The 17,357-nt window shown below is 39.1% G+C and overlaps 1 protein-coding gene across 1 annotated transcript in view; it reads left to right on the top strand.

Moving 5' to 3' along the window:
* The window catches only part of ULK2 (unc-51 like autophagy activating kinase 2), a 51,840-nt gene that overhangs the window by 1,190 nt on the left and 33,293 nt on the right, over window positions 1–17,357 (top strand). Inside the window, exons 2-5 of the mRNA XM_044993883.1 lie at window positions 515–607; window positions 1,791–1,832; window positions 15,101–15,133; window positions 15,565–15,601. Coding sequence (XP_044849818.1) covers window positions 515–607; window positions 1,791–1,832; window positions 15,101–15,133; window positions 15,565–15,601 — 205 coding nt within the window. The remainder of the gene's footprint in view (window positions 1–514; window positions 608–1,790; window positions 1,833–15,100; window positions 15,134–15,564; window positions 15,602–17,357) is intronic.

Raw genomic sequence — 17,357 nt, 5'->3', positions numbered from 1 at the left:
ATGATTCCACAACATCATAAATAAATATGCATAGCCTGTTTTTAAACAAATATTCCCCCAGGTTGTGTGCAATGCAGATATTGTAGCATTAAGAGCCTGGAGGTGAAAGTGTATAAGCAGTGAAACTGACGCTGTTGATGTTAGCTGTGGAAGATAAGAGGAAAAGAAAGAAAGAAACAAACAGCAACAGTAGTGAAAAGCAAACTGGATTTATACAGTCCTTTTCGTTTTAACAATCAGGTGTTAATGTGATATTTTTTTTTTAAACTGGAATTTTGTCTTTCTCAAAACAGTTCACCATTGCAGCTTATAATGGTTTTGGTAGATGTGTAAAGTGTCACTGAATGAAAATAACACTAGAGGTTTTGGTGGCCTTATTTGAAAATCACAAAAATAATCACAAAAGGGACAAATTAGGGATCCTTTTATTGTTTTATTGGGCTAACTTTAGCCAGTCACTAATGGGGAAAGTAAACATCTTTTTTGTTTTTAAAAAGACTCTTTTCCTTTGCAGAAAACTGATTGGGAAGTAGCCATAAAAAGCATTAACAAAAAGAATTTGTCAAAGTCACAAATCCTGCTTGGGAAAGAAATAAAAATCTTAAAGGTATGTTAATTTGCAGTGATTTTTAAAGCCTTCTCACTGTGCTTTATTTGAAAGGAAATGGGAATTTCAGTCCAGTTCTTATGAGATGGATGGACATATAAGAATCACCATAGTCCTAGTTTTCATAGCCTTGTTAATTGCAGCAGAGGTCAAGAAATGAATGGGCCAAGAAAAGAGACTGATTTTTTGTTTTATCTCCAGAAAAGGTCGCAGAACAGGTGTAAGGTAGTGGGCTGGGGGGCACAGGGGGACAAGCTTCTGTTCTCTACTGGCTGTATGGGTAGAGGATTTTATACAGCAGGGCTGTTAATCTGGCACTTTCACTAGCACTACATTTACTGCAAATAATGGGGGAGCGGAGGAGAGAACATGTTATCAATTTTGGTTTTTTTTCTTCATAAAGATTACTTGAATTCTTCGCCTTCTTTGCTCAAAGGCAGGGTGGTTACTTGAGAATTAGAATGTTTGTGCTGGGATTTGATTCTCAGGACAACCTGCACACTCCTAAGTAATGTGTTAACTCAAAATTCACAGCATATGTTCTGTGGAGGAAACTTAACAGAAACCTAATTTATTTTGACAGTACTGAATTATGTGAAAACCCTCCATAAGTCTGTGCTCTTTAGAAAGTGCCTGTAGTGATCCTGAACTGCAACTCTGCAAGCTTCCCTATCTGTCATCTCTCCCGCTATTTGATAGTCATTATCTGCATTGCTTTATTCTGATATTTTCAAAAATGTCATGACACATTACTATCTGGAAACTCCAGTGTTAGGTACATTATTGTGGCTCTACTTAGTTCCTTTGGCATCCTCTTTAAAACAAGCTACAAAAGAATTTTAACCACTTGAGTGTCCTGGAAGTTTTGTTTAGTATCATTTAACTTGTCTTCCAATCACTTTCCAAAGGGTGAATCGTTGAGGTGAGAATAATAGTCTAATCAATTTATTTTCCCCTAAGCAAAGTGTTGTGTGAGAGTACAAAGTAAATTCATTCAGGTTTTGGTATAAATTCAGGTATTTTATGATGCAATACTTAAAACAAAACATGGAAAAATAATTCTGGAAACAAACACTCAAAGAAATTTACCTATCCCATGAGTTCTTCCTAGCAGAGTAAGTCATTCTTTAGCTATTCGTTATGCCAGACTATATTTTCATGCTGTAATTATTTTGTTTTACAGGAACTTCAGCATGAGAATATTGTGGCACTCTATGATGTCCAGGTAAACAATCTCCTTTTCTGCTGTAAAATCTGTTTTAAAATATACCGTATGAGTATGTTGAAACTAATTTCTGTGCTTTTTTTGAATGCTCAGATCATTCTGGTGAAATATTTAATCACTTTCTAAAAGGGTGTTTGCTATTAAATCCAAAGCTTGTACAAAGCAAAAACAAAATACAAAGCTTGTAAGGAGCACAGTGTACTGTAGGCTGCAGGGTTCCAAGAGCAAGTGGAAGCTTGTGAATCTCTGCAGAGGTTGTTTGTGTAGTCTGGCCCAGAGGGAAAGCATCAGCTGGCGCTTATAGGTAACTGGGTGAAGTTACATTAGTGGTAGCAGCTATTCTCCTTTCCTAATTAGAAGATGGGGCCAAGGAAAATGCTGCTAACTGGGAAGTGGCAGCTGGCAGAGAATGGGTGTGTTCACCAGTTAAGACATTTTTCTAACAGTTGTTGATTTGAAAGAATGATTTTCAGTTGTTGAGGTGGGCAGCATGAAGGAGTTAACGTAATTTAGAATTCTAACTGTAGAAGAGGGTCAGTGCCTTTCAGATCCCTGTAGTGTGGAAATATGCTGTTTAATCCTGTGTCAGTGGGGCAAAACTGAAAGCAATTGAAGACATAGTGATATGACATTTATATGTTGCAGATGTAGCTAGTGGAACATAGATATACAATGACATGTATAACACAGGTGTGTGACTGGGATGGGGAATGGGAAAACAATGTGTCAAACCACTCCGACCCTATTTTCCCCCTTTTTTATGTGTCTAGGAATCTGTCTGTAAATGGTTTAGTCGAGCATATTATGGGGAGTGCATGTCCATATGAATTCTCCTTAGAGAGAGCTGCTGTATTCTGAGGCTTGCAAATGTTGGGTACGGCTATGTATGAAATTATGTAGGTTATGCAGTTACTCTTTCTATTTGAATAGGAACTATACATTTATCTCCTGGGCTTGATTCTAATCTTAAATAGACACATATTTGTGAATAAAATTATTGTAAAGGATCCGTAGGGCAGTGCACAGTTAAAATATAATTAAACCAGCATAAAATCAACCTTTCCTCATATCTCATGGTTGTGAATAACCATGCCAAAGATAAACTCTAAATTTTTGGTGCAAGATGGTGGTGTATGTACGTCCCTTCTCTCCCCATCCCTTTCCAAACTACACACTGGGATGTGTGGACTTACAGTACTTTTTCCACTGCGTTTCTTATATTCAACAGTGTGGATTTCTCTTGCAGTAGTTGATAACATCAAGACCACCTTAGACAGAGTACTGATCACTTTTTTGCATTCTCTGCTTGTTTAGGGCCTGATGCTGAGGGTTGTTGAGTGGGAAAAGCAGGCTCTCAGCATCTGGACTTGAATGACATCCTCAATCATTGCAAGAGAAATTCTGAATCCTGAGTTTTGGATATTGGGAAGTAAGGGGGGAGCTGACTTTAAAACCCATTGCAAAAAACTTATAACTTGGAACTTTTAAGTCTACACATGTTCTGTTAATATATTAGTTTAAGCTCACCAGCCTTTAGTTTAAAAAATAAAATTAAAAAAAAGCTTTGCAGTTCACCTTTAAGGCACGTTGTCTTGGTTTTCCATGTTTTGATTATCTAATTGTTGTTATCTTTCCATTATAAACTCCAGGGGGGGTCTATTCTCCTTCTGATTCATGCACAAAACTCCCACTAGTGTGCAGTGAAGGGAGAATAGTACCCTACATTTGTTTATGGAAGCCATTTCTTTACATAAAGTTTATTTGGAAACATGAGTCTCATACTTTCCTGGTCTGTCAGGGTTGGAAAGATGCCAATATAGTAAATGTTCATCATGAGACTTCTCGTACGATCAGGCCTATATTCTCAGTTTGAGATGGGGATGGTTCTGCTTGTCATTCAACCTTGTGCTTAATTAAAAGGCACGGCTATAAGTAGGAGAAGGGAAAACTGTCAGACCTTGAATATATTTCAGACACATATATATCAAAATGTAAAACTTGGCATGCTGAGGTTGCTTCTATTGATGAAATATGTGCTAAAGAATATGACAGTCACACAAATAGGACTTTCAATTTCTGTATAGTGTTATGTTTGTGAAATATTATACATCATTAATTTATGAGATTACATTAATTTATAGCCCAGAAAGAAAGGCACCATGCTAGGCGTCACACATCTGGCAGCCATTGTACCTACTCATTTGCGTTAGTGTTTCATGTTCTAGCCTGTATTGCACTTTTTGTTTCCCATAACAGCAAACGTTTTGGGAATATAATACAGTAGATTAGACTTTTGGAAATAAAGCAGTTATCAAACCACAGAAACGACAGTCCTTGGCTCTGAATGTTGGAGCCAGTGAAGTCTGTATCACAGCAGGGAGTTCTCAGTGTGACTGGGAGTCTGCTTTTTATAGATCTGTCGGTCTGTAGCTTTTGTTAACCTTAGGCAGTTTGAAGCAGAAAATGCTCATGTTTTAGACAGCACTGTTTGACAGACCAGTTTACTATATAATCAAAAAACACGCATTTTGTTTTACTAGGTGTTCTGAGTGAAAAGCTGGTGGGTTATAAGTAGCTAAAAACCATGTGGGGGAAAATATAAATGTATTTTAATGCAGAATAAATATTTTCAGTACTACTTAGTGGTAAGTGGTCTATTTACGCAGTGCAGTTATAGCTGTATATTTGTTTACATTCTACTCTGGAATATATCAAGTCTGTGAATTAATGGGATAATAGATACTTGGGAAAAAAAGTGACTGAACTTCTGCTTTATTTTGAAATAATTCTCATATTTGATGCATTTCAGGTAAGAGAGTTTCTATCACAGATTCCCTCTCCCCTTATCTCTGTCCAGATCCACTTTTCTTGGTATTGCATTGCCTATCGGCTGTCCCACAGTTGGTAATGTAAAGCATACCCCGCTAAACCTTTTCATTAAATCTAAAGGGACCTTAATTGTGAACAATCCTGCTATTAGCACATGGGCATTTGGAAGCATCATACATTTCTCTGGCTTCAACTCTCTCTGAATTCAGAGGTTTGATATACCACTTAGCATGTGTAGCCTTCACTCCATTATAATACTAAAAGTGCCCAATCATCTGGAAATGTTCCCAAATGAATTGGTGAGCCATTAATGTGTATGCATTGCTTGGCATTAATATTGTGTTGTACTGATGCCAGCACAATAATTGCCATTGATTTCCATAAGGTGGCTACATGCAGTGTTGGCAGGTTTGAACTGTAGTTAAGCATTTTATATAAGCAGAGACATACTTGCTATTTATGCTGTATTGGGAGCCAAGATAACTGTAGCAAGCCATAGTATTAGAGAGTATGCAGGATAGTTTTTTAGTAGAGCTGGTATCTAGGGCAAATCGGTAGTGTGCACAGAAGTTCCTCAGAATCGTATTGGAATGCTATAATAAATATATTTAAAACCGATAAGGCCGCAGATATCTGTCCCCATATCAGTCCATTAAGTACCAGTAGGGAAGGTTAAATGCCCAAAGCACTGGTTTAAGCTGGTGCTTCTTATTTTTATTACTGGAGACATTTTTAAAAACTATTTTTCTTTATCTGTGAGTGAAGGATGAGTAGTTACTCAGTTGGAAGAGTGAGTTTGAGGTCCCAGGACTCTGAAAGGTTATTTTAATGGCGAACTTAAAACCTTAAAAAATAAACTCAGAGCTCTAACATTCTAAATCACTAATGAAATAGATGGGTAGTCTTTAACATGTGAAGACGGGTTATATGATAAAATATTTAAAAATAACCTCTTGTATTTGCCTTCTAGAGCTTGAGTCCAGCATTCTTTGTCTTACTGAAGAGTGGATTACTCCCAAACCCCTAAACAGCATCTAAAATCTATCTCCTTTCCTTGCGTTAGGTGTCTGGGATGTCGTTCACTTTTATAGGAGGACTCAGATCTTGACAGGTTAATTAAAAAAACAAAACAAACAACTCCCACCCAACACTTAACCCACCTTTTGTAAAGTGCATTGAGATCCTTGAATAAAAGATGCTACTTAAGTGAAAATATTGGTTATCTGTACACAAAAATGTGATGGGAAATAGCTATTTAGAATTAACTATGTTTAGGCTGTGAATTTATGCTTTTTTTTTAAGTTGATGATTCCAACTGTGTGTGTTGAATGGAGATTATCCTTTACGTAGAGCCAGACTGCTCCTGTTTTAGCAAATAATTTATTATTCAGGAAGTTATTTAAAATATCAGACATCTGAATAAAAGTAGGACATACATTTTGGAAGTAATGATATAATAGAGTGGGATGAATGTCTCCACCAAATGGAGATTGGAGTTTGCTGCTTGAATGGTAGATCAGAGATCACTGATTTCTGGTCTGTTAGAGAAACAGATTTTCTTTGAAGATATTACCTGTGCAGGGTTCTCTTTTCCGGGGCTTACCTTATTGCTGGGCAGAATACCCTTAGTACTTCCTGTTATCCTTGAGGGCAGTGGTAGCAAGATAGAGCACAAGCCAGACAACCTGTTGGCCATTGTGCATCACACCCTGCTTAAATATAAATACTAACATTTGAACATTTCATTCAGTTCCTTCTAGACCATGGTTAGGGAAGGAAGTCCCTGTTGGAGACTGCATTTCCGTATCACTGTTTTGCCATCATTAGTTGTGTATCCTTGTTCGATTTAACCAAACATTCCGTCAGTCTGGCGTGGCTACCTAAATTTTTTGAGGTGGTTGCTTCAGTCACTCTGGCATGTTCTTGTTCTTTGCTTGTCTGGGGCTTTGGTGCTTGCTCCACCACCTACTTCAATGTGTCTGCCCTTTTTTTTTTTTGATTTGGCACTTCAGCACAGCATTCTTCTCGGAGCACCAACATCTAAGTTAGGATGCTCCAGTGCTGTATTTTTCTCAGGTTCTTGTCTAAGGCCTCTAAACTCAGCAACGTCTGTTCCTGCTCATTTGTCCCAGCACAGCCATTCCATACATCCCCTTAAACATTGAAAACCGTTTCTGAGCTGGTCCACAAAACCACTGTCGTCCTCTTTTTTTAAATCACTCCCAAAGTCCACTTATTCTCTTGTGTTCATTTCTCAACAAACAAGTTATTTTTGCCCCAGCATGTTATGCACTAACCTCACTGAGCAACTGAATAATCTGTCATTCCTCTCCTACAACTCTTTACTCTCTTGTTCTGTGGTATGTTGTGTTGTGTCCAATACTAGTTGGTAAACTTCTTAGGGTAAAGATATTTTCTCTTCTATACTGGGAGACGTTATCATGCTTTTAGGCATTGTTTAAATAGTTAATTTCTTACTTATTTCGTCTTGCATCCGACGAAGTGGGTATTCACCCACGAAAGCTCATGCTCCAAAACGTCTGTTAGTCTATAAGGTGCTGCAGGATTTTTTGCTGCTTTTACAGATCCAGACTAACACGGCCACCCCTCTGATACTTATTTAGTAGGACACTCATGGTGGACAGGCCCCAAATATTATACTACTTTGACTTCCCTATTGTTGGGAATGCATCTCTGTGGTGGAAAATACAGTCAACCTCTGAAATGAAGGCTGCAGAAGCCTAAAAATAATGTATTTAAAAAAAAATGGTCAAAAGAAAATTAACTCAAGAATCTGAATTTCTAAATCACATAGCACTTAGTAGTAGCTAGAAGGTTGGCTGCCATAATGCTGGTTTTTGAAGAATGAGATAGAATTAGTGTGTAAAATTGGTGTGTTATGAGAAGGAATTGAGGGATAGGAACAACCTTGTAAAATTTTTTGATCCTGTTGAAGCAAAGCTAAGATGTTGTCCTTAATTTACCACAGTGTGCCTAGTTATTAGAGTTTGTGTGTCATGGCCCTATTTCAAGCACTTACAAGTGCGTAGGTTCAACAGAATAATTTGTGAAAGGCAGATGTTTGGTGTGACAGTAACAGAATTTTGTCTTTTTGTATTATGTAGCAGGCCATTCTAAGAGTGACTGTTTAATTTAATTCCTACCATAGCTGGTAGTTAAGTACACCATTTCACGTACCAGAGAGTGACTGGCCTTGCTATTGTAGTATGTTTCCCATGGCTGATTGCTCTTTATATGACTAATTGGCAGCATGTATGCTATTTGATCCTATAGTCAGATGTCAACTGACATTTCGTCTGAGACTTAACATTTAGGCAGGACTAGTCAAATGTTCAGTCCCGTGTGGAAGATTATTGCTGTGGTGTGCACACAGGAAAAAACGTATCCCATGACTGGAGTACAGTGAGAAATAGCTACAAATTATATTGAGCAAACTCCTATTAACTAAATCATTAGTGCTTTTGCCAAATACCTGTGTCCCAGAGAGGTGAGAAGCATGCTTGGCCAAGAAATTATAACTAATGTATGGCAAGTTAATTTTCAGATTGGTTAATCAGAAGATGATAGGTATATGAGCTGTAATGCTGACGTACATACACTTGGGACTCAGGTCATAAATGTGTGTTTAAATGGAACTAATAGACATAGAGCAAGAGAGTATCCATTTGATTTGCTGCCATTTCTAGAGGCAGGGGGAGTGTTCACAGGGTCCTTATTGAAATTGTTCTTCCAGGGTGTTAAAATAATTGGCAACCCATTAAGATTATTCTCTGCAGATGTTGATTCATTACAGAGAACAATTTCATAAACCAAAAGAAATCGAGGCTATATAACTAGAGTTATAGATTATCGATGGCCACAATTGTTAATCTTGGATATCTGACTTGCGCTTTGCTTTTTTAAAAATGAATGTGTTCTAAATGGAAATATTTTGTTCTGTACCAGACCCTTGATTTGGGCTGGGACTTCATCCACATCCTCATCATGAGACACATCCTGAATATCAGGGGTTAAAGCACAGTGAGTTTTGATGGACTTAATGCCTAATATTCCCTTCCTAAATGTATGTGTTTAGCTTTCAGAAGACCTGGAATGTTTTGTTAGCATTTTCTATCTTCTACTTGTCCTTGCTGGGGAAACCCTGAATCAGTTGATTCAGAAGCATCACAGGCAAAAAGAGGGACTGGAGACTGAAAAGCAAGGCATGCAAAGAAAAAAATGTTTGAATGGATGTTCATGTGACTCTAGCAGAATATATGGTAAATTTGTTTTGCATGTTATTCCTCTAAAGCGAGTAGAAGCATAGGCTGGAACAATTGCACTGTAATGATTTTGTGATCTGTTTTAAAAATGTGAAAGCTTTTATAAATTTTAAAAATGAAGTTTTCAAAAACAGCTTTATTAGGTCAGTTTTATTCTTGAATGTTAGGTCTGTAACGCATTGGGTCGCTATACTTTTTGGTTTTGAATACTTTATCTTATGCTCTGTTTAGCAGGTCAACCCAAAGACCACAAATTGAGGGAATGACGGAGGATGTGAATAGTTCTGCTCCTCAGCAAAATAATTCAAAAGGTTTCTTTATGTATCGCAACTTGGAGTTTATATTCTTCATGCTGTCCAAAAATATGGTTGATACCAGATGTATAGTAGAGAAATTTATTGTGAATTTAGATAGTGATGTGAGCTAATTCAGCTGTTCTGTTTAGCAAGCTTGTATTGGTGGAACATTGAAAGATGTTTGAGTTCGAGGTAAATTTAGTACTCCTTATGGTTGGTCAACCTAAAGCCAGCACTGTGCAAAGTGTTCCTTACAGGACACAAACTAGATATGACTTTTGACCAGATGGGAAAAATCTCCTTGTGAAACATTTAATCTACTCATCTGATTGGTGAAAAGGATTCATCTGTCCTAGATTAAGGCTACCAATCTAGGATTAATAAAGTTAATCTGAAGTAATGATTCTTACTAGCTATCTTATTTGGCTGCCAAAACACATCAAACACTCTTTTCTAGGAATAGTGGTTAAGGAAAAGCTATATAACTGCCTTGGTTTATGGGAGAAAGCTCTAGTTTAACTGTTTAAACAACCATAGGAAACAACACAGGTGTACCTGTAAAAGGAAAATCTTGGTGTATTTTTCCCATCTTAAATCTTACTGTTGTGTTCTAGCACCACATCCAAACTTGTATCTGCAGTAGGGATACAAGTTATGAAGAAATTTGGAAGATAACTCATGTCACCAGTGTGAGCAAAAGTTGGTGCATATGAAGGATTAGAGCCTAGTGTGGTGTCAAACAAACAGCAGTGTGTAGGGGCAAGATCCAAGTATTAGATTATGCTGAAATGCTTAGAGTTTAAATACACTGGGAAAAGCATAATTAAATATGACTCTTGATTGTGCTGTATTAATAAACAATATTGCCCCACAAAGATATAATGTACAAATAATATTGTGACCTAGGGACCCCCTCAGCACCAACTGGCAGAGGGAACCTCCTACCATAACTGACACAGTCACTGCCCCAACTTGCTGTTATCATAACCTGAATCTGAAAGGTGTTGTGTAAGGTGTCAGGTGCAAATTGGTAACATGCTAGTCGTTAATATTATTGTGTGATGTATGTCTGGGCAGTGTTTAAAGAACTACAGAACTGTGCTGGAAATGCGTTCCTAAAATGTGTTGACAGATGGTGCCTAAGCCCAGTCTGTCGCAGACAAAAGAAGGTGGTTTTGCGGGCTTGACTATCCCCAAAGTAAATTAAGCAAGGTGAGACCAAAGACAGTGAAAGCATGTTTACACGTAAGGTAAACAAAGCCATCAGGCGAGCAAGTCGGGGAATAGGACCACTAATTTAAATAATATAGATTCTCTCCAAATAAATTGTCTGAACTCTAGAGCACAGACAGGTTGAAGTTTCATTTAAGACTTGTTTCAGATATACAGTTTAAAAAATTTAAACATTATGGGAATTGATATTTAGGGATGAACTTAGACAAAATTGGGAAATTCAGCTAGGTGTTTAAACTTTTGGATAGGTGTTCTATGGAGTGAGGGGCTTGAGTTAAGGTTAACGGGTTGTTGGAGGGGAGGGGATTGGAAATACACCTCTACCCCAATATAACGCGACCCGATATAACACGAATTCGGATATAACGTGGTAAAGCAGTGCTCCGGGGGGGGGCTGCGCACTCCGGTGGATCAAAGCAAGTTCGATATAATGCAGTTTCACCTATAACACGGTAAGATTTTTTGGCTCTCGAGGACAGCGCTATATCGAGGTAGAGGTGCATTACAGAAACAAGTAAATGAAATCCTTGGCCATACTGTATTAGTAACCACAAGGGACACATGGGCTGCCTTCAGAGTGGGCAACTGGCAGAAGAAAAGAGTGGTCGTGCAAACTGCAAAAAACCACCCAGGTTTCTCAAGTTCCTATGTACAAAAAATGTGTGCTTCTGATCCAACACTCTCTGGCACCAGCCACCTTCTCAGCTGTCTGAGGGGAGTGTCCAAATAACTGTGGCATTGCAGTGTTTACTTTGATTTTTAAATGATATTAAACTAACCACTTTTTAGATTCCTCTTGCTTATTTGGAGAAGGAACAGTCACTACCATGGGACAACTAAAGGGCTTCCTATTTCTGAAGGGAACAATTTCAGTTGAAAGGATATTGCTTCACAGGGAATTCTGGAACATTTGCTCTTCAGTTCTGTGATGAATACATAACTAGCATTAGTGGCTTGTTGGATTCTGTCATGAGTTGTTTTTGTACAAAGAAAACTGCATAGTTTGAGTTGCTAATTCTGTGAAATTGTCGGTTCTAATTGTTCATATTTTTGCTCTATGGGTGGAATATCATGCACCAACCATTCTGTTTGCCAGTGGAGAGTAGATATTGGAACTTGAGAAAACTTGCTATGTAACAGAGTAAGACAACTGAAATAGAATTTCAAGAGTTGAAGTGCAGTATGGTAGGCTCCTCGGTTGCCTAAACTGTCAACCTGATGACTGAAATATATAGTTGAGATCTTATGGAAAATAAGGTACATTACACTCCTGTTAAAGCACAAGAGAGGAATTACCGCCAGTGCCACAGCTTGTTATAACTTTCGCTTGTTTAGTGTCTTCCACCCAAAGAACACAAAGCACTTTACAGACAATGAATTCTCATCATGCCTCTGTGAAGTGACATTGATCCCCTTTTATGGGTGGGGAAAAAAGATTTGATGAAGGTTGCAGAGCAGATCTGTGAGGGCCAGGAACAGAACCTAGGTCTCCTGGCTCTCAGTACTCTTTCTTTAAGTACTTTCCCATTCTTCATCCGTCAGAATGATGGAAATTAATTGGAATGCACAAGTACTTTAATTAGCACACAGAGTTTGCAATTTAAGTATTGTGCTCCGAATATTCTAAATGTTATTTGGTGTAACTGGAAGACTTCTAGAAGAAAATATGAATGGTTTAGTTGGAAGACTTTATTAAGAAGACACACAGCAAGAACCACTATCAAAGAAAAAAGGCAGCTTGTATTGTCATGAAATATTTTCAGTCGTCTAAATAGAGAAAGAGAAAATATGTACATTAGGATTGCCAACTTTCTAATCCCACAAAACTGAGCACTCTTGTCCTGCCCCACCCGTTCCCTGAGGCCCTGCCCTGTCCTGCTCCATCTTTGAGGCCGCGCCCCCATTCACTCCATCCTCCCTCGCTCTTCCCTACCCTCACTCACTTTCACTGGGCTGGGGCAGGCGGATGGGATGCGGGAGGGGATGAGGGCTCTGGCTGGGGGTGCAGACCCTGGGGTGGGGCTGCGGATGAGGGGGTTGGAGTGCAGGAGGGGGCTTTGGGCTGGGGCCAAGGGGTTCAGGGTGCGGGAGGGAACTCAGGGTTGGGGTATGGGGTGCAGGAGAGGGCTCAGTGCTGGGACGGGGGTTGGGATGCAGGCTCTGGGAGGGATTTAGGGTGCAGGAGGGGGTTGGGATGCGGGAGGGGGTTTGGGGTGTGGGCTCCAGCTGGGTGGCTCTTACCTCAGGTGGCTCGTGGTCAGTGACGCAGCGGGGCTAAGGCAAACTCCATGCGGCTCCCAGAAGTGGCAGCATGTCCCCCCTTCGGCTCCTAGGCGGAAATGTGGCCAGATAGCTCTGCATGCTGCCTACAGGCGCCACCCCCACAGCTCCCATTGGCCAGGGTTCCCAGCCAATAGAAGCTGCAAAGCCGGTGCTCGAGGCTAGGGCAGCACGCTGAGCCCCCGTGGCTGCTCCTGTGTCTAGGAGCAGGACATTCCCGCCACTTCCAGGAGCTGCGCAGAGCCAGGGCAGGCAGGGAGCCTGCCTTAGCCCCGCTGCACCGCCGACCTGACTTTTAGTGGCCTGGTCAGTGATGCTGACCGGAGCTGCCAGGGTCCCTTTTCGACCGGGCGTTCTGTTCGAAAACCAGATGCCTGGCAACCCTAATGTACATGTTTAGCTGACTTAGTGTATTGCCTTCCTGGAAAAAACATTGTGGTTTGTAGAGGACACACATGCTCCAAGACAACAAAACAAATGGGAACTTCTTGTAATTTGATCTGCTGCTTCCGTATTGGTTGTTTATTGGTGGGAGTTAGCCCTTAGTTCCAACAGACTCGATTAACTTTCCAAGAAACTTGCTTCAAGATGCAAACATCTGTAATGCTTTCAGTGTTCTGAGCTGGAGAAAAAGCGCCTTGATTGCCTTTAGCTAAAAGGGGTGGCTAACATGAACACCTGACAAATCACTTCATAGTTTCATAGAAGTTCTTGACAGTATGCTCAGATTCAATATATGTGAAGATTTTAATATAAGCACAAAAAAGTGAATAATTTCACAGCTGCTGTTTTGCTGTATAGTGCCCCTTCTGACTTCTTTTGTCACTAGTGTACGTACAGGCAAACTGTGTATAATTCTGCTTCCGAATGTGCCTTATCCTGTATGGTATGCTACGTCCCTCTCCTACTTCAGACACCTCAAAAACCACCTCTTCCAACTAATTTTCAACCCCTTCCTCCCCTCTCTTATGTTAACTTGAGTTCCATTATATAGGGATTGAATGTATTGTCCCACTTAAGAAGAACCATAACTTTATTTTGTGTGTGCTTTTCTCCCTCTCACTTGTTACCTCCTCCTAGCTCCCCCTGACTCCTCATGCATTCTGTCTACTGTTACCCAGTTAGAATGCAAACTCTGAGACAAGGGCTGAGTTTTGACTGTATATAAATACTATGGAACACATGTGGCCCTATAGCCATATGTTAGAAAATTAAAAATGAATCAATATAGAAATCTGAGTGCTGCAGTGCACTGTTACCAATGCATACAATTTGTGTAGGCTGTTGGTACAGATGAGCAGACTTTCTCTTAGGTTAAAAAAGAATCTTTGGTGCATAAAAAGTCCACGTTCTTATTTCCACACTTAAAATCAGGAAAGATTGCAGTCAGGCTTGTGAAGGGTACGCACAGTTTACGGTTGGGGGTTAGCTAATCAGCCTTTGAATAACTCTTACCCTATATTCAGACTGGGAGTCCCAGTTCCAAATGAGTTGGAAGAGGTCAGAAGCTTGGAAACTCTCACTAGGGCTGCCATATCAAATTGTAGCATTGAGGTGAGATGCTTAACTCCATGTCTGGAGCATGCCTCAGCCAATGACTCATTGGGGAGATAATTTCCAGAAGTATACAAGGAGCCGGATTAAGTACCCTGCAAGTCTGATAGTACATTTGGGTATCCAGTTTATTGCAGGCATTTGGCAAACTGATGTGTGATTCTTGATTGACCTTCAGTTTTTCAAGTGGCAGGAGCAATGCTTGTTTGGCCAAGGAGCAGGGAACCTTACTTTGAAATCCCTCTTACAGGGGATTGGCTGGCTCTGGAAAATCTTAGGACACCTTTTGCCTTGTCACTAGATCAAATTTGACCCAGGATGTTAAAAAACAACAAATGCCATCTAATGCCTGATTGGTTGGACCGGTGTCTAGTTGAAGAGGTAGCCAAATATGGGGTGGACACCTGATTGGTCCTTTATTAATGTAGAGTTGGCTAAGGTACTGAATAGGTATGAAGGCTAAAGGGACAATATGTGAATGACGGTCACACTGTTGCTCTCTTTGCCGTGCATTTTGTATGGCTAGAGATTCACTCTTTGATGATTTGTCTGGCAATCTTCATGAGAACTAATATACAATTTTAAAAGTAAAATCTTTAATGCCTGTTGTATGAAGACTTAGGAACATCAGTTATTACACTAAAATGTAATAATTTCGAGTGAGGTCATTTCAGTTAATTGAAAATCTAATACTACATTTGGTTAGTGTAAGGGTTTTTTGTTTGGTTGGTTTTGTTTTGAAGGCCCTATCTTGTCATCACCCTAAATGAGATTTATTGTGCTTTTCTTTCAGGAAATGTCCAACTGTGTCTTCTTGGTAATGGAGGTATGTGTTTGTGTATGTTTCTGTTTAACTGGATTTGAATTAGTCTTCATTTAAAAAAGTGCTATAAAAATGGATTGACTAAGCAGATATAACTGCAATATAACCTTGGCTGGCTGAAATTTATAAATCTGAAAGCTGGATCATTAATTTCATATGCACTGTTAAAGACAACAGTAATTGTATGTGTTCTATAAATTATGCAGTGTTTCTGTTCACAATACCATAATTCTTAATGGAATGTTTCCATTACACACCAGAATTAATAACTATGAATAATTAACAAAAATAATATTAAAGTCAAACAGATGGAAAAGATTTTCTAGATTTTATTAGGAAAAAACATATAAGAAATGAAAATTAACATCTAATGAATGGAGTGAACATTCAGACATCTACATTTTGAGTACCAGCCTTTCCTTTCTTTTCAACAGTATTGCAATGGTGGAGACTTGGCAGATTACTTACAAGGTATTTGATTACCATGTTTCTCTATTAGTATACTGTCATGCTAAACATATTCTACAGTTGTAAAATCCATCAGTATTTCTTTTTTGCTTCTGATGTACATATTTTTATGTGTATTTGTGTAATATCTCTAATGTAATTTCATAAATGTTGACACTGAATGTGGTCACTGAATGTCCTGCTTTTCAAATTTCACTGTTACAGTAAAGCAGCTAATGTTGAATATCTTAAGTGATTTCTGTTTTAAACAAACTCTAGATATGTTGCACCCAGTTTGTTAATCAACTCAGTTTCCAAACATAAGGAGGTGCTTGTGCCTCGAGGAGGATTTAATGAGGCTATGTTTTGGGGACTGACTTTCCTTTTTGGACTATTGCTTAGCATGCAAGACTCCCCAGAACAGAAAGCAATGGGAAAAACTGTTACAATCCTGTATGTGAGGGCAATATAATTTACTGTTTCTGGTTAAGTAACAGGATATTTAAGTTTATTTTGTGATGCCCAAGCACATAGGATATCAGAGATTTGAGCTCCTATATGGCTGAATTAGGAGAAAATGCTTTAAGATGGTGAAACTTACTGTTAATGTTAGGTCAGGAGGTTATGGTTTTTTGGTTAGCAACATGGATCACTGTATGAACCCAATGAAATCCCATCAGTTGCTCCACTTTCTGATATAAAGTTACACTGCCACCATCTGTTTCTACTGAATAGTCTTTCCAGTGAAATTTCCCAATGAAATTAATAGTCAGCAGGTTTAAAACAAAAGGAAGTACTTCTTCACACAACACACAGTCAACCTGTGGAACTCATTGCCAGAGAATGTTGTGATCGCCAAAACTATAACAGGGTTCAAAAAAAAAATTAGATAAGTTCATGGAGGATAGGTCCGTCAATGGCTATTAGCCATGATGGTCAGGGATGTCCCTAGTCTCTGTTTGCCAGAAGCTGGAAATGAGCGCCAGGGGATGGATCACGTTCTGTTCATTCCCTCTGGGGCACCTGGCACTGGCCACTGTTGGAAGACAGGATACTGGGCTAGATGGACCATTGATCTTGACCCAGTATGGCTGTATTTATGTTTGGTAGCTGTTCTTAAATCTAATGGAAGAAGTATTCCAACTCCTATATTTGTTATGTTATAACACACACCTCCAAGAATTTGGAAACCAACTTCTTATTTCTGCTTGCATCTTCAGGTTTTGCATTTGTATAAAAGTTGTCCTTTAGCCATTATAAATGTTTCTTTTAATGCTAACTCTACCAAAAGCTAATAAAATAAGTGATCAGTCTATAAGAGTTCTGTCCATGCCTTTTGTCCTTAACCTGAAACAGCTGAATTTAAAACATTCCATTATTTGTAGAGCTGAAAGAAGAAAAGTTCTCCCCTAACACTTTGGTAACATGGTGCACATTTTTGTCAGATTATATTCTAAAACTGAGTCTGTGGTGCCACTGATCTTGTTTTGATTCTTCCCACTCCCTTTTCTAGGAATTGCCTCTAGAAATTTGCTGAATTACTTGGATAATGAGGCTTTGTGGGAAAAAGGCACTTTTGTTTTACTAGTGAGAGATTTCACCCTCCTGTGTGCCTCTGCCCAGGGCGATGACGCAAGATTCAGAATCATGACATGAGTTTATTTTTTAAAAAAGGTCTTCTCTTTGGGGAGAAATAAATCATCCTTCCCTGGAAAGTTACTTTTTTTTTTTTTTAAATCCTTGTCACATTCTTTATATCTTTTTGTGTGGAATGGATTTT

This window comes from Mauremys mutica, chromosome 19 (genome assembly GCF_020497125.1).
Source record: "Mauremys mutica isolate MM-2020 ecotype Southern chromosome 19, ASM2049712v1, whole genome shotgun sequence".
Taxonomy (NCBI): Eukaryota; Metazoa; Chordata; order Testudines; family Geoemydidae; genus Mauremys; species Mauremys mutica.
The sequence above is the reverse complement of the archived record's forward strand: the minus strand, read 5'-3'. Positions and strand labels throughout refer to the sequence as shown.